Raw genomic sequence first — 25,393 nt, forward strand, 5'->3', positions numbered from 1 at the left:
TGTTCATGCGTATAGCCTTGATTATATTTTTCCAGCTTTTGATATTTGAAAAATTACATTTAATGTCTTTCCACTAAATGAGTCCCTTTTACTATGGATAATCCACAGACTCCACACACTTAACTTTTCATTTGTAGTTATATTTATAGAAACATAAGGAAAATCGGTGATATCTAATAAATTGTCTGCATGGCTAGATACCACTAGGGGAAGGAAATGCTAATGTTAATCTTAAATTTTTCTTTTGCAATTATTCACACAGCCAGCCAAGTCTAGGCAGATTCACTGCTGCAGCATTTTTATTTCTACATTTTTAAAACAATTGACCTTACTGTACTTCTTGACATTTTTGAGTGAACATGTATCAGAAGATTTTGGAATGTGTAGTTTTACTTTGTTAGAATTTTTTAGTCTCCTGTGAAGTTATTTAAACCAGCTGTTTGACCAAATGACTTGTTACACCATAGCAAACATGAATTCCATTTGACTTAATGTGTCATCACTTATCTTGTTTTATATTTGTAATTAAACTAATTAAACGGTTAATTTGTACAGATTTGTTTCCAGAATGTTTCTTACATTCACTGAAATTCAGTGGGTTAACACAAAAGCAGAATTAGAAACCATGATAAGTGTGGAGTGACAGAAAAAACACAAGACATGGCAGGGTGAGTGTGGTTTCTCACAGGGTCCAATTACTGTCAGAGTATAGCCTGATTTGTTCTCCCAAATGAAATCTCTGTCTCTCTCTCTCTCTCTCACACACACACACACACACACAGAGAGAGAGAGAGAGAGAGAGAGAGAGAGAAAACTCAAAATCAGTAAATTAGCATGTGCTAAATCTGAGTCCTTACATGGGACGAGGAGGTTGTGTCCACAAGCTTCAAATTCAAAACATTAAACTCAGTTGTATGATTAGGCACTTACAAGATCTTGGTTTATTTTCCATGGTCAAAGAAAGCACACAGACTAGAGGTCCCTTTATTTAGATAACATATATAATCTGTCATATTCACTCTGTACACTCAATTTGAGGTGACTTTGTGATGAATAAACCCTTTGGTCACCTCCTCTCTTCTCCCACCATCACAGACGAACCACTCTCAGCCCTTTGCTACATACTACACCAGAAGGAGGCTATCTGTAACAAAGCAATGTCTTTCACAAGATCCATGAGGTTGAATAGGAAATGTGTTGAAACAAAGAACAGTTAAGCAAGTTTAACACAACTTAAGACCAGAAGGGATGGACTGTTGGGCAGCACTATGGATCAGTGGCTAGTGCTGTCACAAGAAAATCCTCAGTTTGAATCCAGCACGAAGCTTGGGCCTTTTTCTTTGAAGTTTCCATTTTTCCCAAGCGCCTGCGAGGGTGTTGTCACACAGTCCAAAGATATGCAGGCCAGGTGACATGAACTGCCTGCAGGTGTGGTGGTCTGGTTGTCTGTCTCTGTGTCAGCCCTGTGATACAACTGTCGACATGTAGGAGGATGAGTAGTTGTGTTAAAACAGAACACAGTTAAACATATGCAAAAATGAAATTAAGGGCAAGGTATGGCTCATAATGAAAAGGCTTTGTTGAATGTTTTAGAGCAAAATGTCTATTATTTTGAAAAACTGCAACTGAACCATGACAGATTTTGGAAAGCTAACAAGGCAATAGTGATTAAATGTCCTTTGAATTTGTGCCTGATACAAACAGTTTAGGTATATACATTAACACCTGGAATGTTACCCCATCTTTTGATTTTTCTTTAATTAGGCTTTGGTGAGCATGTTAGATAATCATATCTAATCATAATAATAATGTTTTGTACACACAATGGATTTATTTTGAGAGCACTCACTCACCAGAAACTACAAAGTAAGGCTGTCTGCACATTAAAGCATCGCTGACAGTTTAGGAAATGCACTTGTTGCACGCTCACATGCTAAAGTCAATATATACATTTGAGATCTGTGCATCCTATACAGTGATAGGTCTGGAATATGATTTGCCTACCTTAGCACAAAGACAGGAAGCAGGGGGAAGTGCGAGCCTAGGCCCACACAAAGTGAAAAATGCACTTTCCAACAACTCTGAAGCAAGCACATATTAGTTTATATTGTGAGCAAGATGGTCAACCAGCTGACTCAACGATTGGGTTTTTTGATACTGTGAGGACAGGACTTTTGAAATACTGTCTGGTATCACTGCACGGCTGGGTGTTGGTCAAGAAATAGTTCCAGTGTTCTCTAAAAATGTATCTTGTTTTCTGTATGTTCACATAAAGAATGTATCATATCAAATATAATAAGATAAATGGAGCTATGGCAGCAGTTTCTGTCAGATCCAGTCTTTTAAATCAATTTAACACATCTTGGACCTTTCACTATACTGGAGAAGACTTGGAATTACATTCATCTTCACATAAGCATATTTCCACTAAATGCTAGTGAATAACTTGAAAGTGTTGTATTGTTACTAAATCAAGTCCTGGTGGCATACACAAACTGAAAAGCTGAGGATAAGATCATCACTGTAATTGCATTTAGCCTATATTAAGCCCTGTGTTACTACATTTGAGAGTATATTTGAACTCAGTACTAAGTGAAAACTATGTCTATTTGAATTTTGCTAACAAAGGTAGCTGGCATTGATTGGATCTGCATTCCTGAGTTTTTCCCACCACTAAAGTGTTATAGTTGGTTCCTCAATAGCCACTCATGCAAAGAGCTGTTTTACTCTAGTCAGTATCATTTGGCGCAAGTGGAATAATTACACATTTATAGAGCCATCTGTGTTGCCAAGGACATATAAGCAAAAATTGAAAACCATGACATTAGACCCACATCAAGATATGTTTGTTAGCATTCAGATATTACAGATGGAAATGCTGAATGCCACCTGGTTTATATTAGACATGCACACATTTTGACAGTGCATCTAGATAACAAACAGTGTAATCTCAGTCCTTCACCAAAATTAATTTTTCATTACATTAAAAAACTACTAACCAAAGGATATCGAGCACAATATGCCCTGTATTCACTTATGTCAGAAAGGCTCATTAATATTTAGTGTATTTATTTTCCCTTGCATCATCATACCTTGGTATATTAGCCCCATCAATTCTTAAGAATTTGTATTATTCTATTCTAACACAATGCCCTACGCAAGTCTGTCATCATGTTTTGGCTTTTCATTAAAAAAAAATATTCCAAAATATTCAATGGGGCTGACTTTGAAGTTACTGATAAGGAAAGTCATACAAGTCAGCGCTCTACCTTGGACTGTTTATAGCTCCATGCATGCCTAGGCTTGTTGTCCTGTTGACAAACGAATGCTCTCCCACACAACTTTAGGCCAGAAAGAGCAGAATGTCAGGGAGAATGGTGGTTCAGAGGGTAGTGCTGTTGCCTCACAGCAAGAAAATTCTGTGTTAGAATCCAGAAGGCAGCTGGGGCCTTTCTGCAGGGAGTCTGGATTTTCTCCAAGTGCCTGCAAGGCATTTCTCACTCATTCCAAAGACATGCAGGTCAGGAAACTTTGAATTACCTGTATGTGTGAATGGTTGTCCGTCTCTATGAGTCACCCTGTGATATACTGGCGACATGTGCAGTGTGTACCTCCCTCACTGGCCACTGAGAGCCGGAACAGTCTCCAGACCTGTGTCCCAGCACAGGATGAGCAGGTATAATAGATGAATCAGGTTGGTTGAGAGACATCAACTTTGGGAATTAGTTTGTAATGTTGACAGCATTCGGTGCTAGGTAGTGGACTCTGCTCTATTTCTGATCTTACATTACTTAACTTTCAGTACCATACCAATACCATGACAAGTACATCATGTCCATACACTTCAATCAAACATTTGTCAGAAGATAGCCATTTTAAGTCTTGGCAGGATCATCAGCTAACCTTTTATTCCATATAGCATTGCTGCCCTGTACATGGGTATTGTGTTCTCAGGTGTGTCAGGATGGTGAGCTGTGCCATACATACTGTACCCCTAAGATACAGTTTTAAGATATACCCAATAGAAAAGAAAGAGGATAGAAATTGACATCTTGATTTCCCCCTCACACACATCATCACCAAGCACTTCATTCAAGGTTCCATGAAAGTTGCTATTTTAGCAAAATTGAACACACAAATGACACATGAGGGTAATCAGGGCCATGAAAAATCAACGAGGACACTTAGCTGGAAAGAAAAGAAAATGCGGGTCGAGATGAGAAAAAAGGGCAGCCCATTCCGAAAGGCCAGGCAGGGCTAAACTGTAATTCGGTCAAGTCACCATGCTGAGGTCAGTACTCTGATTCCTACCTCAACATACAATGCCACTTGAATGTCACAACTGCTTTCTGTCCACTTTGTGGTTGCCTCATTTGGTGAAGGCAGCCACCACAGCCCATAACAGCTCGTTGGTGTTAGCCTTCGTGCTCTCCCCCTCAGGCTCCAGTTCCAGCAGCTGCCGCACTCTCTTCATGGCCAGGTCGTATTGGTCATCTAGCAGTGGGGCAAAGGCATTTTCCAGAACATCAGAGGAATGGGCTAAAAAGATGAGTGCAAGCAGCCGCTTGTCCATTCGATGAGGGTCATTCACCCACTTGTCCAGTACGGCCTCCTGGACCTTTTTGATGAGGCGCTGCTTGATGTTGTTGTTTGTCAGAGGATGTGTGGTCATATCAAAAAGCAGAAAGTTCTGCTTCTCGGTAGTGAGGACGCCCTTTTCCACCAAGTTCTTAGCCAGCCGTTCACGGACATTCCGCAGTTGATAGTGAAGCTTCAGGGGATTCCATGTCTCTCCTAAAGACGAGCCAATAAAACAAAAGACAATTAATAAAGACACAAAAACATATACTTGCTGTGACAAATACAATGGAAAGAACAGAGTCGGTACCGGTATCTCAGTCTCTGCACATACTACAGCGGCTGGTCTGGACTAACATGTTGTACCATATGGAGAGTATTCATTGGTGTCACTTTTTCATGTATCCCCCATGTCATATTTATATAATCCCCATGATCTAAGAGTTTCCTGGCATGTTAAAGATAAGAACTGAACAAGAATTTCAATGTGCTTTTGTCCTAAAGCAGAAATAGCTAACCATTGACTACTCAGCTGGCATTCTGGCATTTTCTCTCCCTTTCCACCTCTGTCTCTGTATGTCTCATTCACAATTTTTATTTAAACAATACAATAAACTATACAATAAACTACATAAAACAATGACTCTATTGTTTTGAAATTGCATGTCAAACAGAGCTGCTGTCTTAATATTTTACCAGACTATTTGACTATACAAACGCTCGAGCAGTGAAAAAGCTGACATGCTATAAAACTGAAGTCAAGTAGAAGGTTCCAGGGGCAGTCTCCACTTGAAGAAAGTTTTAGCGATTTTAATATGCAAATGAAGCCTTCTGGAGCATTTTAGGATCACGGTATATGTGTTATTCCAAATCACGCAACAGGTATACACCACAGTATAGTCATCTTTCTGTAAATTCAATTAATTACGAAATGGTTGAAAATATTCATACCGTACCATAATTGACAACATTTGATTATTTTCTTCTTTTATCTGGAACTTAATACAAATACAATACAATACAAACAAAAATAACTGCCTCACATGAGACAACACTGAAGTTTAAAATCAAAAGACTCATAACTGTAAAACTAACTTTCTTTCAAACAGGGGCTTTAAGGTTCCAATGAGACAGCAGAGATGCATAATCACCACCAACTGTTGCTCCCAAGAGAACGTGGTAAGCAGTCCTGCTGCCTAAATCATATAACCTCTCAATTGAAAAAATAAAATAAAATAATATATATATATACATTTAAATATACTCAAAATACTCTATTAAGATGACTGCTGTCAAATACTTTTCTAGTATATTTTCAGTAAGTGTGTTAAAACACAAAGTATATATTTTTTTATTGCTGTTTTATTACACTTAATTTAAAACTGAAATATAGTGTACTTTTAATAAATACACTACTGTGAGATATATTTGTGACATTTCATCTAAATATTTAAAGTGCACTTTTTTTTCTTTTAAAATTAACTTATACAGATCAAAGTAGATTAATTTTATATTACTTTTATGCTGCCATCACATACTCAAAGTATATTTTTAGTTGCTAATCTGTATATATCTATTTGCCATTCAGTGTAGCATATACAGCATGTACACACCAGGCATACTTAATTTACTTCACACTTCTGTCACACCAACAGACAAAGTAAGTAAGTGTCACATTTTTAAAGTTGCTTTATTATCATCTTACGATCAAACATCTAGAATGCTGTATCATGCTGTCAATCACAGGAAAAAAAGAGACCAACATTTTTCAAGGATCAGACAATAAGAGGTGCCGAATATTTCAAGGATAGACAGACAATAATGTGTATTGAATGCATAATACATCTGAGGACATATATGTACAGTACATCCTGTTCATCCATGCATTAAGGTATTAGCATTAGATTTACTGTACACTCAAAGAACAACTTAATTACATTCAAAATATATTTCAGTTGTACTTTAAATCGAAGAATAGAGTGAGCGTATGCATAAGTATACTAAAAATATTTCCATTTTAGCACAGTCAAGTATACTTCATACAACTTAAGTACAAGTTACATTCTATTTAAGTGTAATAAGTACAAAATTAGTTGTTTAAATTGAGCACACTGTAATTACACTATTTAATAGTCTGGATGCAAGTACACCTTGGTATGATCAGTATGCTAATATTTATTATATTGTAGTGTATTTTTTTTAGGACTTGCAAGGTATTATCATTATGCAGAATGAATTATTGGATTAAATTACTGATGCATTAATGTGCTCATTGCGTTAAAGTTGTAGTTGACAAAAGTGGAGCTCATTTTAATTTATAATTTATTTAATTTATAATTTATATAATATAATTTATATATATATTTTATCTATGACTTTACATACTGCTGGGTAGCTTTGAATTCCCACTGGGGACCATAAAGCCTCATTGATACAATAATATCAGAGTTTATTTACTGATTATTTTGTGTTGTTAATCCAAATCCAAAGTATCCAAAGGACTGTCACATAAACAGAGTGGAGTGAAACTCTTTGCAATCTCACACTTTGTAGCTTCTATTTCATTATCATTAAAAAATGATGAAGCAAAAAAAAAAAGAAAAAAAAGGCGGCTTATATTGACCTATTTCCTCATTAAATGCAGATGCTAATGTTTTAGCAAAGGTTTTTGCTCGCCGCTTTGCTTGCATGGAACCTGCCACGTGCCCTTCCCCATATAATTTCAAAGGACCAAATTGGGTTAACTGGGGGCCAGCAGTCCTTTTACAATGTTCGTAAACTCCATTATATGATTTATTCTACATCCTTTTTAAATTCCCTTGAAGTAGTTGTCTATTTAGACCCCAAAAAAGGTGTTTGATAGGGTAGAGTGGAATGATCTATTCTTTACGTGAGAACATTTTTTTTTTTTTTTTTCAAATTAAGGCCATGAATTCGTTATTTATATGCTGTGCCCCAGGCATGTGTTTCTACAAATGACTTTTGTTCCAAGATTTTCCTTCGCTCATGGGACACGTCAAGGGTGCACTTTGTCACCCCTACTTTTCGCGCTCTCAACTGTGCTGCTATCAATAGATTTGAAGTCTTCAGAGTCATTCATGGGAATCAGGCATTGGGGAGTAGAGAATAGAGTATCTATTGCGCAGATAACCTGCTATTGTATGTTACAGATCCTGTAGTGTCTGTGTCATTAACATAAATATTCAGTTCTTTCTCAGGGCAGAAATTAAAATCTTTTAATTTTTTTCAAGGTATTTTTAATTAGTTTTTTGACAAAATACAATATGAAAAAACAGTTTGATACATTTTAACAAAATCCCATCCCTCAAGTAACCCTTGCCTATAGCACCATTACAAATTTACAGTGTGATGTATCAAAACATATGTTCAATGTTAAGTATGATAAACAAGTTAAAAACACACAAAGAACACAAATGAGTGAGGATGGGGGGGTTGAGGGCAAAGCCTCTTGTAGCATAACAAATTTACTCTATGGTTAGATGATGCATAGGATCTCTAATCCATAGACTGAAAGTTGGAGGAAATCTTTCTTTCCATTGAAGCAGAATAAGTCTCCAGGAGCCAGGAGCATAGCAAAGGCTATCATGTTTTAGCTGTACTGGTTGAGATGGAGATCCCCTGGTACCGTGCCAAATATACTATTATGGCAAGATGTTCTATGGATATTTTTTGCATGTCATCTGTTAATTTTGGACAGGGCCAAAACATATATGTGATATGGTGGCTGGTGTTGTTCCACAGCGATCACATGTGGGGTCGATACTTGGTGTAAATTTAGCCTGGCTTTAGACCAATGCACAATGTACAAAACTTAAACTGTATTACTTTATGTTTTAAACAAATTGAGGATGAGTGTATCTTATCTAATGCCAGATAAGATACACTCACATCAAAAAGTTCGATATCTAATTCCTCCTGCCATTGTCTTTTTAAATGTGTCAGGGGTTCTAAATTGTAAGAGTTGAGTAGCAAGGAATTTACTATCTACATTCAATGCAAATGGGTCGAAATGAGCCGCATTCTAGGGGAGCTTTATCTTTTTTAGGAATTAATGATATGACCGCTTGTCTCAATGTTTCAGATAGTGAGCCAGAGATAAATGATTCCTCATAGACTGAGAGTAGGATAGGAGCAAGTGGCAATTTTTTAAAGAACTCACACGGATACCTCTCCCGTCCAGGGGATTTCCCGTTTTGCGCCCCGCCACCCTGCGGAGGAAACTCATTTCAGCCACTTGTATCCGAGATCTCATTCTTTCGGTCATGACCCAAAGTTCATGACCATAGGTGAGGGGTAGGAACGTAGATTAACTGGTAAATCAAGAGCTTTGCCTTTCGGCTCAGCTCCTTCTTCACCACGACGGACCGGTACAACGACCGTATTACTGCTGCCGCCGCACCAATCCGCCTGTCAATCTCACGCTCCATCTTCCCTCACTCGTGAACAAGACCCCAAGATATTTGAACTCCTCCACTTGAGGCAGGAGCTCTCCTCCAACCCAAAGGGGGCAAGCCACCCTTTTCCGGTCGAGAACCATGGCCTCGGACTTGGAGGTGCTGATTCTCATCCCAGCCGCTTCGCACTTGGCTGCAAACTGCCCCGACACATGCTGGAGGTCCTGGTTCGAAGAAGCCAACAGGACAACATAATTCGCAAAAAGCCGAGATAAGTCCTGTGGTCCCCAAACCAGACTCCCTCTGGCCCTTGGCTGCGCCTAGAAATTCTGTCCATAAAAATAATGAACAGAACCGGTGACAAAGGGCAGCCCTGCCAGAGTCCAACATGCACTGGGTACAAGTCTGACTTACTGCCAGCAATGCGAACCAAGCTCCTGCTCCGGTCATACAGAGACCGGACGGCCCGTCATGGGTGATGGGTCAGACTAAGAGCGGTTTCACAGCCCCTATGAAAGAAAAGACAACAAGGACCATTACGTCGCCCAGACTGGCGTTACCGGGGCCCCACCCTGGAGTCAGGCCTGGGGTTGGGGCTCACAGGCGAGCGCATGGTGTCCAGGTCTTCACCCACGGGGCCCAGCCGGGCATGGCCCAAAGGAGCAACGTAGGCCCGCCCTCCAGTAGGCCTATCACCTGCAGGAGGGATCAGAAGGGGCCGATGCTGTGGGATTTGGGCAGCAGTCGTGGGCGGGGGCCCCGACGGCCCAATCCCTGGACTCGGAATCTGGCAATGGGGACATGGAATGTCACCTCGCTGGGGGGGAAGGAGCCCGAGGTAGTGCGGGAGGTTGAGCGGTACCGGCTAGAGATAGTCGGCAACCCAACTCCTCCATAATGCCAATATTGCGTCACTAGCTGGCGACACAAGAGCGACACTTAGTGAAATAAAATATATTTTATCATGCACCCATCATGTCTTTTTCAAAGAAAGGTTGGTGAGGAGCAATGACAATTTCAGGAAAAATGGGAGATGCAGTCCTTCTTTGTTGAGCACAGGGGCATCCCGACATGTCTTACTTGAGAAAGTTGTGGTGCACAAGGAGCATTCATGTTCAGGACACATCATTAAAACTGTTAACCAAAAACAACAAACGCTGATTGTCACGAATTTGCATCATACCGCTTTAATCCACATTGCAGCCAAATCACGCATGCATTCCTCTAATACCAGTTTGTGCATATTCAACACACACCTAGGAACCTTTTGTAAGCACTGGTTTCTCGTCGGACCGGTCAAAGTGAAAACTATCGTTGTGTTGTTGTTACAATTAAATGGTTGTAAGCCAATTTTGTGGCTGTTTTGATGAAATAAATGAATTCTGAATGGCTTTTATGATGCATTTATGAATTTAAAAAAATGTATTTTTATTTCATTTAAGCATTAACGCCTGTTGTGGCTAATTTGCATCATACCTAAATTTATATCTATTGTATGTGCTACAGAAAAACTGACAAACCCCTCTTAATTTAGGAGCAATTTGAAAGCAAAAACACAAAGAATTAATTTTTTAATATAATTCTAAATAAATTCAGGCATCAAGGGGTTAATAATGACGTTTGAGGATTTTTTTTGTGTTTTTTTTTGTGGAATCCCCTATGCAGCCCAGCCTCACCCAGACAGGTAAATTGATTTTGAGACCCCTGCTCAAAGGGGTCTGTAACTTTGATGCCCATCTCGTTGTTTACTGCAACTACAGACAGATCTGCATTCTTTTGACGTTAGCTGGTGAGAGGAGTAATGTATTGAGACGCCATGGGTGGTAACTAGAGTGTGTAGTTGGTATGCATAGGGTCATCAATAATGGAGCTTGATCTGGTATTACTATTGCCTGATATTCACATTCTCTAATTAGTGGAAGTAATCTGCTATTTAGAAAAAAAACAATCTATGCGTGAATATGTTACCCATTTATCCCAGCTCGAACAGATTCTGGTGCTTTAGGGATCTCTTTGTTGATGGTCTTTTCTGTAATTTTAACAATCTAAAAAACAAGTTTGAGTTAGAGAACTTACACCGTTTTTTTTTTTTTTTTTCAGATTACGATTAATTACGTAACAGCACAAGCAAAATCAGCATTTGGGTTATTTTCATTTGACGACTGTAGTAATGTATGCTAAGGCTGACATCTAAGTCGACCACACTGTTGTGACTTTTTTTGTTTGTTTTGTTTTTTCTTTCCAAAGCAGAGATCGGAAGGGTGGGGATGGGAGAGTTAAAATGGAAAGCTGAATCACTGTAAAACTGTTTCTATTGTGTATGTAATTGAACCGTCTATTTCAAGCACCAACCTACCAACATACACTAACCCACTTGATTTTAATTAACACTGGTTGGAGAACTAATGAGTGGAATCAGCTGGTTTAGTGCTTTTCTTGTTAATGCATTCAATACTTTTTTAACTTTCTTTTTTTATTTGTTGGAATGAAACGATTTCTTTAGTAGCTTTATTGCGTTAATATAAATGTCAAGATTCAGGAGTCAAGATTCAAGAGCTATGCTCAGTGACAATAAAGACGACCTGTCTGGTCTAAATTTCATGTTTGCACGAAAATACAGTATGTTTAATGAAAAAAATGTTGACATGTTGACTAGCGTGGGGCTGTGGGCCCATGAAGCAGCTGAACTCACCACTGAGAAGTTCAATCCAGCTCTGTACAGTCTCCGGTGGTTGGGTGTCTTTGATGTGTTTTAGAGCCTCATCCAAGAGCACATCACCTGTTGGAGCATCTGACTTACAAATCACCTGTGAATTTCATTTAGAATGGCAGCCAGTTACAAGGTGCAGTTACCAGAGGACAGTCACTAAAATAGATGCAAAATTACCCTTTTTTTCATAATTCATCAATGGCTGAGTTCATCAAACTCACATTGTTAACCCGTGTTCACTATCAAATTAGACAGTGAAACTGTTGACAGCTAATTTGGCTATTGTGTGCTTTGCAGTTCACTCACTCAATTAAGAGTGTAACTAAAAATAAGTTTCGTTATTGATAAATTTGTCATTTACTTTTCCAACCAAATTTCCAAAACCCCCAGATATTCAGTTTACAATGACATAAAACAGAGCAAAGCAGCAAATCCTCATATTGCAGAAGTGGGAAAAATGTGAATGTGGGCCTTTTTTGCTTGATTCAAATAGAAAACCTGTTGATCAGTTAATTTTGATGGTATAACCTGGCAACCATTAATGAGTTACCAACCAGTTAATTTTGCGCTGAGGAGCATACTGGATTGCATCTCCCTTTCAGTTATGTCCTGGGAGAGTTCAATATCTCAGACAAAAGGGCGAAATTGCAGTCAAATACTATCTTTATTTACAGGGCCTACTTTGTCATGTTTTTTGGGGTGTACATCAGGTGTCCCCAACCTTTTTATCACTGCAGACCAGTCAACACTTGACAATTTTACCACGGCCCAGGAAGGGAGGGGGTGTAAATATAAAAATAAATGTAAATCTACTGTGTACTAGTATGCAACTTTATTAGCAGCTTCCTCGTAACACTGTGCCAACAACATTGTCTTTTAATCCAGGGTGCTTGGTCTCCAAGTTGCGAAGCTGTTTTGAAGGCTTCATCGCCTCATTAGAGAGCCGGTCGCTGCATATTATGCAGAGCAGATTCGGTGTATGGGAATCACCTGTTGCGACAAATCAGCGAGAGCAGCGAGAGGTTGGGCATCAGAGAAACACTGGGGGGAAACAGCACGGAGAGCCGGAATATTATCATATCTAGCTCAGGAATTATTTTCAACAGAGATTATGAAAGGTGACGATGTATTTGTACATAACAGTAATAATCAGGTCGTGGAAACCCTGCTCCTAGTCAGCATTTATGAAGTGACAGGCATTTGTGATGTAGCTTTTGTTTGTCAGAGCTGTCCAGCAGTCAGAGCTAGCTTGTCTGCCCAGGCTATCTTTACTTTTAGTCACAGTAGCTCTCGACTGCATAATGTACTCAGGGTCGAGGAACTAAACTAACTCTTTGAATCCCTTGTCCTCTTTCACACCAATTGGCAGGATTTGTGTCTAGACTAGATGATGGCCTCAGACTGGAGTGCATCAAACTATGTGTGTGTCTATAGACTGACTAACATGTGTCTTACCTTTCTGGCCAGCAGACCTTTCCTCCTCATGCCACAAGCCTCCAGCTGAAGGCGTCCTCGCAGGGCCAGTTCAATCAGCATGCACCCTCGCAGGCCTGATGAAATGCAGTCATTCCAGAACGAGGTGTAGCCCTACATAATAGAAACACATATCAGAATCCTAGTTTTTCAAAAAGTTAACATGCAATGACAGTCCAGTATATATTTATATGTGGGCGCACTGTGTCCTAATTGACTATCAGGAGTACCAGGAGAATATCTGATGGTCAAACTGACTGGCCCAGCAACAGGTTAAACAAAAACACTTACTGGTTAAGTCCAATATTAACCTTTTGGTCTATTGGCCAATGGCTGGTAAAAAAAAAAAAAAAAAAGTATTGGCCAAACTACTTTTCAACAGGCCATATAACTACATAAGATACAATGTCAAATAAACACAAACCACAAAACAAGCTTTTTGGTTTATTACCTGCGGCAAACACTGCAGCTGAATATACCGACGTGCCTGTCATAAAGAAGCCAATTTCCTCTTGTCTCTGTGTACCTTCTCTGTAAATTTTCTTTTTACCATACACCATGCTCCTCATTTTTCCTTTCAGGCTGATCTACTCTGGCAATGTGCCGCTTCATTCTTGCAGACTTTCTTCGTGGTTCTCTGCTTTGTGGTAGCTGGCCTGATTATCAGTAGCTTACTAGATAAAGCAAATGTAACAATAGTGATGGTAGACAGCGAGGAACATTCAAGGAACTGCACTACAATTATTTATGGTCATGCGTTGCATGCTGCCACCAGAGATTGCAGAGCTGATGCAAAACAAAATGTGGTCAATTGTCAGTTGTAGTGATGAGGGTTTAGTGTAGTAGTGACTAGCACCCTCAGATGAAATTATGGTAACGCGTTTTGGAATCAGAAATGTCAGTGGCCCAAACACTACAGCTGGCATTATTTTCTGACATCCCTTTTTGTATATGTGTGTGTGTGTTTTCCTTTAGTCATCTGACCATGGACTGAATATAAATGAAGAGAGACTACTGCAAGTAAGTTGTCACTCATCGCAATTAGTAACTGGCTGACAAGTGGCACCGCTTTTCTTGTTTTAGTGTTTTCTTGTGTTTTTTCCATCACTAGTCTCGGTCAGTCGTGCAAGAGGAAGGGTGGGGGGCATAGCGATGCTTGTGAACAACAGATGGTGTCACGCAGGACACATCAGTATTAAGGAGCAGCACTGCACAAGAGACATAGTTCTGCTAGCTGTTAGCATTCGACCACAGTTCTCGCATGTCATCGCGCTAACGGTAGGTGTATATCCCCCCTTGGCCAGTGCTGCAGCAGCAGCATGCAAGCTCCCACACACTGTAGTCTCACAGCTGCAGACATCGCACCCCCAGGCCCTCCTCGTCATTGAGATTCCAATCATGCTGTCATGCCCTGTCTTCAACTCTACCCACTAAGGATGCTTACATCTCTTCATCCCTCCATGGCACTGAGGGGCTGTTTTGACACAACCCACTGGGAAGTGTTGTGCAGTCCACACAGGAAGGACATTGACAGTCTGACAACATGTATCACAGACTACATTAACTTCTGTGTGGACAACACTGTGCCTACCAGGAAGATGCTGTGTTTCTCAAAGAACCACTGAACTGAAAACCACATTGAATGAGAAGAAGAGGGTTTTTAAATCTGGGAACAAAACTGAGTTGAAGCGGGTGCAGAAGGAGCTGAAAAGGTAGGTTAAGAGAGGCAAGGAGAGCCACAGGAGGAAGCTGGAGGGCTGCAGGGGAACAACGCCAGAGAGGTTTGGAGGGACCTGAAAACCATCTCAGGCCACAGTAGTGACAGCGGTAAGGGACAAGAATCTAAAGACCGGGAATTGGTAAATGACCTGAACCTGTTTGAACCAGTTTGACTCCGGGGCTCTGCAGGGTACTGTTCTCTCTCCTTTTCTCTTCTTCCTGTACACATCAGACTTCAGACATAACACGGACAGCTGCCACATCCAGAAGTTCTCCGTTGATAAAGCCACTATTGGACAGGGGAATAAAATGGAATACAGGGAAGTCGTCACCAACTTCGTCGACTGATGTGGACTGATCCACCTGCACATCAGCACCATCAAGACCAAGAAGATGGTGATGGACTTCGCAGGAAAGCACCACAGACTACAACGGTGAACATCCAGGGTTTGGACATTGAGATCGTAGGGGAGTACAGATACCTGGGTGTGCACCTCAACAACAAACTGGATTGGGCCAACAACACATTTGCCCTGTACAGGAAGGGCCAAAGTCTTCTCCATCTGCTGAGAAGACTGAGGTCCTTTGGAGTGTGTGGGCATCTACAATCTTCTACGCAGTGGTCTGCTGGGGCTGTGGAAGCTCTGAAGGGGACAGAAAGAGACTGAACAGACTGGTCAGGAGAGCTGGTTCTGTTCTGGACTGCCCTCTGGACACCATTGAGGACATTGACAACCCCTCGCACCCCGTGCATGACACTGTGGTGACCCTCAGCAGCTATTTCAGCAACAGACTGCTGCACCCACTGTGTAAGAAAGAACGCTACCGCAGGTCCTTCATTCAAACAGCCGTCAGGTTATTCAACTCAGGCATTGTATAATGTAGCACTGTGTCCACACATTGATTTTTCTCTGCATTACTGTATAACATCCATCTGTCTCTTTGCTGTGAGAGATGCCATTATTCGAACGTGGCTTTCTCCATCTGTCAACCTAATCATCCCCCTGTGTAATTGGCTATATGTTTCCCTCCTTCTTGACCACAAGCTAATGTGGACAGTGTGGACAGCATTAGCATACAGAGATAAATGGCAAATTTTTAGTTCTTACCTCTTTCAAGTTTATTTTTCTATGCGATTAAGTGGATTAATAAACCCTTTTGCAGAGGAGTCAGTGTGCACTGTGTGGATATACACTCCCCTCCAAAAGTATTGGAACAGTGAGGCCAATTCCTTTATTTTTGCTGTAGACTGAAAACATTTGGGTTTGACATCAAAAGATGAATATGAGACAAAAGATCAACATTTCAGCTTTTATTTCCAGGTATTTACACCTGGATCTCACGCAAAACTTAGACGATAGCATTATTTGCAACGAAGCACCAAATTTTTAGGTGAGCAAAAGTATTGGACTTAAAATACATTAAAGTGAATATGAAGTCATATTTAGTTGCAAATCCTTTGCTTGCTATAACTGCATCAAGCCTGTGCCCCATTGCCATCACCAAACGTTTGTATTCTTCTTTTGTGATGCTTTTCCAGGCTTTCACTGCAGCCTCTTTCAGCTGTTTGTTTTGGGGAGTTCTCCCTTCAGTCTCCTCTTAAGCAGGTAAAATGCATGCTCTATAGGGTTTAAGTCTGGAGACTGACTTGGCCAGTCTAAAACCTTCTACTTCTTGCTGCACCATGAAGGATCTCCCAATCAGTTTGGTTGCATCTTTCTTTAAACTGGCAGACAAAATGTTGATGAGTTCATTTTGCTGCTGCCATCATGTGTTGCATCATCAATGAAGATTAATGAGCCCGTCCCAGAAGAAGCTGTGCATGCCCAAGCCATGACATTACCTCTGAGCTTGTATGTTTGGGATCATGAGCAGATTCTTTATTTCTCCAAACTTTAGCCTTTCCATCCCTTTGGTAAAGGTTAATCTTTTTCATTCTTCTTCATTCTTCATCAGTCCATAAAACTTTTACCCAGAATTTTTGAGGCTTGTCTCTCTACCTTTTGTGGTTTGCATCTTCTGGTGTAACCTCTGTACTTTTGTTCATGAAGTCTTCTACGAACAGCAGACTGTGATACCTTCAGTCCTGCCCTCTGGAAGTTGTTGCGGATGTCAGCAACAATTGTTATAGGATCTTTCTTAACAGCTCTCACAATGTTTGTCGTCAACTGCTGCTGTTTTCCTTAGTCTACCCGTTTGACTTAGTACACCAGTGGTTTCTTTCTTCTTCAGGACATTCCAAATGGTTGTCCTGGCTATGGCCAGTGCAGTGGCTCTGACTGATTTTCCATCTTCTCTCAGCTTCACAATTGCTTGTTTTTCACCCACAGACAGCTCTGGGTGGGTAATCCAAGATGGCGGCGCGTGCACACGCAGCGGCTTCTCTCTCTCTCATTGTGACAGAGTTTTTGTGTTTTTCGTCGTGCGAGTCACAGTGTCTTTGTTCGTCTTCGTCGCGTCTACCTGTCTACAAGCACACGTACAGATGGTAGTTTTTACTAAATGTCGACAGGACCAGTTTTCACAAGCTAAACCAAGAGGAAGAGGAAGAGCTACGAGACTGCGGTCTGCTCCGGAGGCCTACTACAACACCGTCCCCCAGTCCTGCACCTCGCCCACAGTGGAGGCGACACAAGCGGCGTCAGAGGAAGCAGAAGCGGGGTAAGCGCGGAGGTATCCGAGCCAGGCTAGCAGCTAGCCCACACAAGCCGGCTATCCCCACCATCATGCTGGCCAACGTACGCTCTTTGGACAATAAACTGGACTACCTACGCCTTCTACGGACAACCCAGAAGTCTGCGGGAGAGTGCTGTGTGTATGTTTTCACGGAAACTTGGCTCAACAACAGCGTAACGGACCACGCCATTCAGCTCGAGCGGCTAACCTGCTATCGAGCAGACAGAGCTCTCGCGGAGGGAGGTAAGACACACGGCAGGGGACTCTGTGTTTACATCAACAATGACTGGTGTCGTGACGCTGTTGTGATCTGCAAGCACTGCTCACTACTGGTGGAGTTTATGGTCATAAAATGCCGACCCTTTTACCTCCCGAGGGAGTTTACAGCCATACTGCTTGTGGCTGTTTACATCCCTCCGAGCTCCAATGAAAACAACAGGAGCGAGGCATTGAATGAACTGTACCAACACGTCAGTGAGCAGCAGACTGCCCACCCAGATGCCTTCCTCATCCTGGCTGGGGATTTCAACCATGCAGACCCAAAGAGGATGTTTCCGAAGCTATACAAACACATAGACTTTCCAACACGTGGACATAACACACTGGACCAGGTTTACACCACCCAGAGAGGAGCTTTCCCCTCCCCCACCTCGGCACCTCTGACCACATCACTGTTATGCTAATGCCAGCATACAGACCACTGGTTAAAGTCACCAAACCAGTTCTGAAAGAGGTGCAAGTGTGGCCTGAAGGGTCTTTGGAGGAACTTCAGGACTGTTTTAACACCACAAACTGTGACGTGTTTAAACAGGGTGCCACCTACAACAACACCACCGGCCTCCAGGAGTACACAGACGTCGTCACTGCTTACATCACCAAATGCATCGATGATGTAACAGTAACAAAGACCATCACTGTCCGGGCCAATCAAAAGCCATGCCTGACAGGAGAGGTCCACAGGCTGCTGAAGGCCCGTAACACAGCCTTTAGAGAAGAATACGAGGAGGGCCTGGGGACAGCCAGAGCCAACCTGTCACGCGGCATCAGAGAGGCCAAGAAGGTGTACTCCAGGAGGATAGCTCATCGCTTCAGCGACAGCAGGGATACGCAGAGCCTGTGGCGAGGGATACAGACCATCACAGACTGCAAACCCCCACCGCAGACTTGTGACAGCTCCACCTCCCTGCTAAATGAGCTAAATGACTTCTCTGCTCGCTTCGAAGCACACAACAGCACACCTGCACAAAAATCCCCATCCCCTCCCGGCGAACAGGTGCTGTCGCTGTCCCCTGACAGTGTGAGGAGGACACTCAGCAGGATCAACGCTCGCAAAGCTTCTGGTCCTGACAACATTCCTGGTCGCGTGCTGAGGGACTGTGCCGGAGAGCTCACTGATGTCTTCACAGACATCTTCAACATCTCGCTGAGCCAAGCTGTTGTCCCCACATGCTTCAAAACCACCACCATCATCCCTGTCCCGAAGAAGTCGTCGCCCTCCTGTTTCAACGACTACCGTCCGGTAGCACTCACCCCCATCCTCATGAAGTGCTTCGAACGGCTAGTGTTGAAACACATCAAGACTGTCCTCCCACCCTCCCTGGACCCCTTCCAGTTTGCTTATCGGCCCAACCGCTCGACCGATGACGCCATCTCCACTGCCCTCCACTCAGCCCTCACACATCTGGACAAAAAAGACTCTTACGTCAGAATGCTGTTCATAGACTTCAGCTCAGCATTCAACACAATCATCCCACAACAGCTCATCACAAAACTGGACCAGCTGGGATTAAACACCTCTCTGTGCAACTTGCTGCTGGACTTCCTGACTGGGAGACCTCAGGCAGTTCGGGTCGGCAGGAACACATCCAGCACCACCACACTGAACACGGGGGCCCCCCAAGGATGTGTGCTGAGCCCCCTCCTCTTCACTCTGCTGACCCACGACTGCACACCGTCCCACAGCTCCAACCTCCTCGTCAAGTTCGCCGATGACACAACTGTGGTGGGTCTAATCAGCAACGACGACGAGGCGGACTACAGGAGCGAGGTGAGCCGCCTGGCCTCGTGGTGTGAACACAACAATCTCTCTCTGAATGTGGAGAAGACGAAGGAGATTGTTGTGGACTTCAGGAGAAGACGCCCCCAGTATGCCCCCCTTACCATCAATGGTGCTACGGTGGAGAGGGTAAGCAGCACCAAATTCCTGGGTGTGCACGTCACTGAGGACTTCTCCTGGACCACCAACACCACATCGCTGGCCAAGAAAGCGAACCAGCGCCTCTACTTCCTCCGCAATCTGAGGAAAGCTAGAGCCCCGACCCCCTTCATGCACACCTTCTACAGAGGCACCATCGAGAGCATCCTGACCAGCAGCATCACCGTGTGGTATGGCGCCTGCTCCACGTCCTGCAGGAAGAGCCTCCAGCGCATCGTGAGAGCAGCTGAGAAGATCATCGGTGCTTCTCTCCCCTCCCTCCACGACCTCTACACCTCCCGCCTCACTCGCAAAGCCCTCTGCATTGCAAGAGACCCCACCCACCCGTCACACAGCCTCTTCAGCCTGCTGCCATCAGGGAGGAGACTGCAGAGTCTGCGGGCCAAGACCAGCAGACTGCGGGACAGCTTCGTCCACCAGGCTGTCAGGATGCTGAACTCTCTCCCTGCCCTCCCCCTCCTCCACACAAACACTCAACCTGGACTATAACCCCCCCCCCCCCCCCCCCACCAACACCACCACCACCACCACACACACACACACCCTGGACTCTAAAATGCCCCCCACCACACACACACACACACTGGACTCTGAAATGCCCCCACCACACACACACACACACACGTATACACCCTGGACTCTACAGGAAAACAACACATAGTCACTTTATTCACCACCAGTTGTTAAGCTAATTCTTTTTGCACTACCGTTTACATTTGCACTATTACATTCTCAATGTTTCATTGTTTAGATTGTACAGTTTTTACTTACTTAGTTTGTACAGTTTTTATTTAGATTGTACAGTTTTTATTTATCTCTCTTTTTTTAATATATGTCCTGTCACAAAGGGTTGAAGAGTAACGTAATTTCGATTCTCTGTTTGTCCTGTACATACTGCAGAATTGACAATAAAGCTGACTTTGACTTTGACTCTCTGGTTTTCATGTCGTTACACCTCTAACTATAAATGCAGTCTGCACAGGCAAAACCCAAATCTGAAACTGAGTGTAGACATTCAGCGCTATTTATTGTTTGAATAACAGGACACACCAGGGCAACAAAAAACACATGGCAGTCACATGTTCCACTCCGTACTTTTGCTCACATGAAAAATGGGTTCAAACAAAAGGTGCTATCTTCTAAGTTTTGCACCAGATGTAAATACCTGGAAATAAAAGCTGAAATGTTGATCTTTTGTCTCATATTCATCTTTTGATGTCAAACCCAAATGTTTTCAGTCTACAGCAAAAATAAAGGAATTGGCCTCACTGTTCCAATACTTTTGGAGGGGAGTGTATATCAACATAGTGCAGACTGACTCCTCTGCAAAAGGGTTTATTAATCCACTTAATCGCATACAAAAATAAACTTGGAAGAGGTGAGAACTAAAAATGTATAGCAAAAGAAATAAGGGTCGACCTAAGATTTACAAGTTTTGGATTCTGCCAATTCAAAACCAGATACAATAATCCAAAACAAATACAATGGAAACCTGCTGAAAATGACAAAAAAACATGCTGTTGAATGCCAAAACAAAGAGATTAACAGCAAACATGGTGCAAATAAAGAAACGATACAAAGTCTGAAACACCCAAACCGCAAAACAAATGCAACATTGCATATCCACTCAACAACGAAAGTGCGAAATGTGAAAAAGATGACGTACCTACAAACAATCTCTTGTCTGGTCTCTCTCTCTGGTCAAAAATGAAGCTGTCCCACTTCGCACCCCCTAAGACACCCAGAAAACTTCCGTTGTGTGCTGGATATGTTGTGTTTTTCTGTTGCATTTGTTTTCTGACTTTGTGTGTTTTCGGCTTTGCATTGTTTCTGTATTTGCAGCGTGTTTGTTGTAATGGATTTGTGTTTTATGAATTTATGTGGAGTATCCCTTTTATTTTGGTAATGCTTCGATATAATACTGTCACGATTAAAAAAAAAAAACCTATGGTAAGAATTTTAGGTCATACCACCCAGCCCTACTCTAGGCATTACTGCTACTGGACATCTTATTTTGTTTCAGCTGAAATGAGGCCATATTTGTTGCTTTCAGATGTAGGATGATCCCAGAGAGGTGCCAATAACGGTTCTCTTGATTTATAGCAAAAAGTCTCCCCTATGGGTGCTGAAGTGACGGCTCTGGGGAACGTTATGCTAGAGGTCATTTAAAGACAGCTTTTTGCTGCTTAATGTCAGTCTGTTTAAACCCAGTTTACAATTATTATGCAACTTAATTGGACCAATTTGATAATCTGCATAAAGATGCTTGCAAGGAAGTATGGCTTTGTATTTACCTGTTGCATTTTAAGTTTTGAAAATAAAATCAAGAATCCGTCGACATAAACTGTTTTGAAGTTTTTGTCGCATTAGGTCAATCGACACTACAGTTTTAAAACAAAGGTGAAACATTCCATCAGAATCTCAAGATTAATTAATGCTCCTTTGCCAGTGATTGCATAATTTTGATGAGCTGCGATTGAAAGCAACATGGACATGGAATGTGGGAAAACACAACAGCACTGCTGTGTGGCCTTAAATGAAGAGAAAAAGACAATTGAATCATTAATCACGATCATCTGTAAGTCTTAATCTTAAACTAACATTTCATGATTGTGACAGCCCAACCCCCTATTCGTGATTAGTAGTAAATTTGTCGTAGATATGTTTTGAGGATTTGTCTTCAAGATGTAGTTTCTGATTTGTTTTTGTTTTTTTTTTGTTTTTTTGTTTTGCTTTTTTACAGTTTTCAAAAGGTTAAGGCCCAGGCACCAGTTGAAACTTCCAGATGCACATACAACTTAGAATCACTCGTCACCGTGGTTAGACACAGATGAAATCCAGTCAAGTTACAATGCAATAGAGCTTCAATAAATAAATGGGTGTAACAATGATTTTTGAATCTTATATTTGACTTAACTTAGATTAGTTTTTAAAAAAATTATTTATTTGGCATTTACTAGTGTATTTATTTTAATCAGCATCAACAAATCCTAATTTCCTTCTCTGAGATTTCGTGGATCAAATAAACTAAGACAGGAAACATTGCAGTTGGGTGCCAATACTTTTAATTTGGCTGTACCCCTTAATGACAAGGTCAGAATGAACCTCTTCAATAGTTCTACGGTTCGACATGATTCCAAGAAACTTACATTTATACCTACAGATCATTTACCCATTATTGCCATTATTATGGGCCACTGTTAGAAACCGCTTTCTGTGTATCCTGTTGTCGTATCTAGTGTCCCGAGAAGCACAAACGTCACACAATATCTAACGTTAATTCAGTGACCAGTAATTCAGATGGCTTAATGGAAAAGGTCGCATCTGGACATAACCGTGTTTCGCAAAAGAACATTTTCCAGCTTAGCGTGCAGCGACGAGGCCCATCGTTGTTGTTAGCTACCGCTCGTGTTATACCAGATAAGGATGCTAACACTGACTAAAGCTATGTCGCTAGGAAAATATAGCTAACGTTAGCTTGGATAACATCCATCGACTGGTATTAAGGATTAACGTTACCTTATTTTTACAATTACAGACCAGGATTTATGTGCTATTACCTCTCTGTCCTTCAGTCCTAACAACAGTACTTCTTCCATCAAGGTGAGACGTGTTTCTTTGGAGTCTCCGGTATCGTCATCGTTCTGCTTGTCTCCTCGCCGGGGCTCATGTTCCTCTTGGCCGGATGGACGGTCTTTGTCAGCGGCGTTGCGCGAGGCTTCAGTCCGTCTCTGCACTAGGCCCGAACTCCGCAGAGTCAAGGAAGTCATGTTTGCGGGCTAGCTAAACCACGACGAAAACAAAACGCCTCGGACTACACTGCCCGAGATGTTTGACTCTGTTACTTGTTGTCAACCATATAGCAGTTACCACGAGTGTATTGCTAACTAACTACTGTGGCCTGAGTGCCCTTGTCATCTGGAGTACTGTTCCCGTTTCTTCACTTCGTCTGAAGCAATGTAATATCTAATATGGCGCCGTGTGGTTAATGTGGTACCGAAGTTATCCAGCAGGTAGAGGCCGAGATAACCTGAATACCCCAAACAGTATCTAAGTGAATTTAAGTTAGTTTGAATGCCACATCAGCTAATTTCATAAACAAATAACTACACTGACATTATATTTAAGCCATTTTCATCATGTTCACATTTGAGTATTAAACTACTGAATTCCTCTGTAAGCTTGCCTACTCCTGAAATGAGCAATTCATTTAACAAGGAAATTTATCTTAGAATTTAACATAGAACAGTTATTTCCAGAGATCAGCCAAAAACCCCCAAAAGCTTTTGTGGGTTTGAGAATGTTTGCCATTACCATCATTACCCGCCCACATATTTTCAGTTGAATGGGTTTTTTGTTTGTTTGTTTTTGTGCTCCCAGGATTTCAAAATTGCATTTCTAGAAAGTTTAGACTGTATAGCCAGAATTATTTTTTGAATTAATACTATGAATCTTACCACAATGTGTGCAGCCGTAGCCTATGCAAATTTGCCCAGCCCACCCTGCGATATGCTTTGTGCTCTTCTGTCATAGCCTCTGTCCTGTCAGTACCAGTTTACCCAACATTGTATGTTCTATGTCCATGTGTATGTCTGGAGAGTAGTGTTGCCAAGCTGGTTTCTGCCTTCACCCACAAAGCCTATTCATATTATCATGTTACTTTCCTAGAGAGTGTCAAACATAATACCAGTATTTCTAATGTGAATGTACAGTATCAATCACAGCTATTATTACTAACAACAACAACAGCAGTGTGTGTAATGATAACAGCATGTCTGTCTGGCCACGTCCTAGTAAAACTCGGGGCCTCCTGATGTGTAAGCAGTAGTAGCACAAGGCTCTCTCACACCTGGCGAAGGGAAGCAGTCAGTCATTTTCTTTGACTTCTCCAGTGCTTAACGCCATTCAACCCTGCCTTCTAAGGGAAAAACTGATGCAACTGCACCCTGACTACCTTGCTGGCTGGACACAGTATGTCAGTAAATGGCAGTGCCATTCCTCTGCACTCTCTACACCTCAGACTTCCATTTCAAATCTCATCTATGTCATGATGATTTCTCTGTTGTTGGATGCATCAGCAAAGACAATGTGAAGGAGGCGTACATAGGACTGATAGAGAGCATTGTCACATGGTGTAACAACAGTCACCTGAAGCTCAACATCAGCAAGACCAAAGGACTGCTGGTAAACTACCAAAAGAACAGGATGCCCTGGACTTCATTTGTCATCCAGCATTTCAAGCTCAACTCATAGGTGCCAAAAATACCAAAAACATGCACCTCAAAATCCAGTTGACAGAATGTCACTTTAGGTGTGCATGTTCTGGTGGCAAGTAATAACCAAATAATAACCTTGAGTGCCATATTGATTGGTGCAATTAGGTGTGGCCTATCACATATTTACACAGAACTCTTTATTATACTTTATTTTCTACACACTGCCATTTGCTGTAGATATTCTTTTTTGTGCAATACTTTTCATTACTACTGTTTACTATTCTATTATTATGCATATTATTTTTTTACTGCTTGCTATTATGATATTTTATTATGTATAGCTCTATATATATCTCAAGCTGCTTATGAGCGATGTTGATTAAACTAACTG

The 25,393-nt window shown here is 41.8% G+C and overlaps 1 protein-coding gene across 3 annotated transcripts; it reads right to left on the minus strand.

The window, feature by feature from the left end:
* Positions 1-16: 16 nt before the first annotated feature.
* golph3a (golgi phosphoprotein 3a) lies at positions 17-23,760 on the minus strand. 3 transcript variants are annotated; one of them, XR_006006833.1, is made up of 6 exons: positions 23,347-23,760; positions 13,159-13,290; positions 11,686-11,800; positions 4,312-4,794; positions 3,541-3,651; positions 21-1,474 (listed from the first exon to the last, which is right to left on the minus strand). XR_006006833.1 is itself a non-coding variant. In XM_041936215.1 (4 exons), the coding sequence occupies exons 1-4, from the start codon at positions 23,554-23,556 to the stop codon at positions 4,370-4,372; spliced, it is 882 nt and encodes a 293-aa protein (XP_041792149.1). In that variant the 5' UTR covers positions 23,557-23,760; the 3' UTR covers positions 3,874-4,369. The 3 variants fall into 3 exon arrangements, 1 of the variants encoding a protein (XP_041792149.1); XR_006006832.1 differs by having other exon boundaries at positions 17-3,651; XM_041936215.1 differs by lacking the exons at positions 21-1,474; positions 3,541-3,651 and having other exon boundaries at positions 3,874-4,794.
* Positions 23,761-25,393: the final 1,633 nt, after the last annotated feature.

This window comes from Chelmon rostratus, chromosome 5 (assembly GCF_017976325.1).
Source record: "Chelmon rostratus isolate fCheRos1 chromosome 5, fCheRos1.pri, whole genome shotgun sequence".
In the NCBI taxonomy this organism is placed as follows: Eukaryota; Metazoa; Chordata; class Actinopteri; order Chaetodontiformes; family Chaetodontidae; genus Chelmon; species Chelmon rostratus.

What these genes read in the sequence shown, in the direction of transcription:
- golph3a (XM_041936215.1), bottom strand. Translation starts at nt 23,556, where the DNA reads ATGACTTCCTTGACTCTGCGGAGTTCGGGCCTAGTGCAGAGACGGACT. An exon ending in TAGGACTGAAGGACAGAGAG is followed by an intron (nt 13,291 to 23,346) that starts GTAATAGCACAT and finishes TCTATTATGTAG; the next exon opens with GGCTACACCTCGTTCTGGAA. An exon ending in AAGGTCTGCTGGCCAGAAAG is followed by an intron (nt 11,801 to 13,158) that starts GTAAGACACATG and finishes TGAAATTCACAG; the next exon opens with GTGATTTGTAAGTCAGATGC.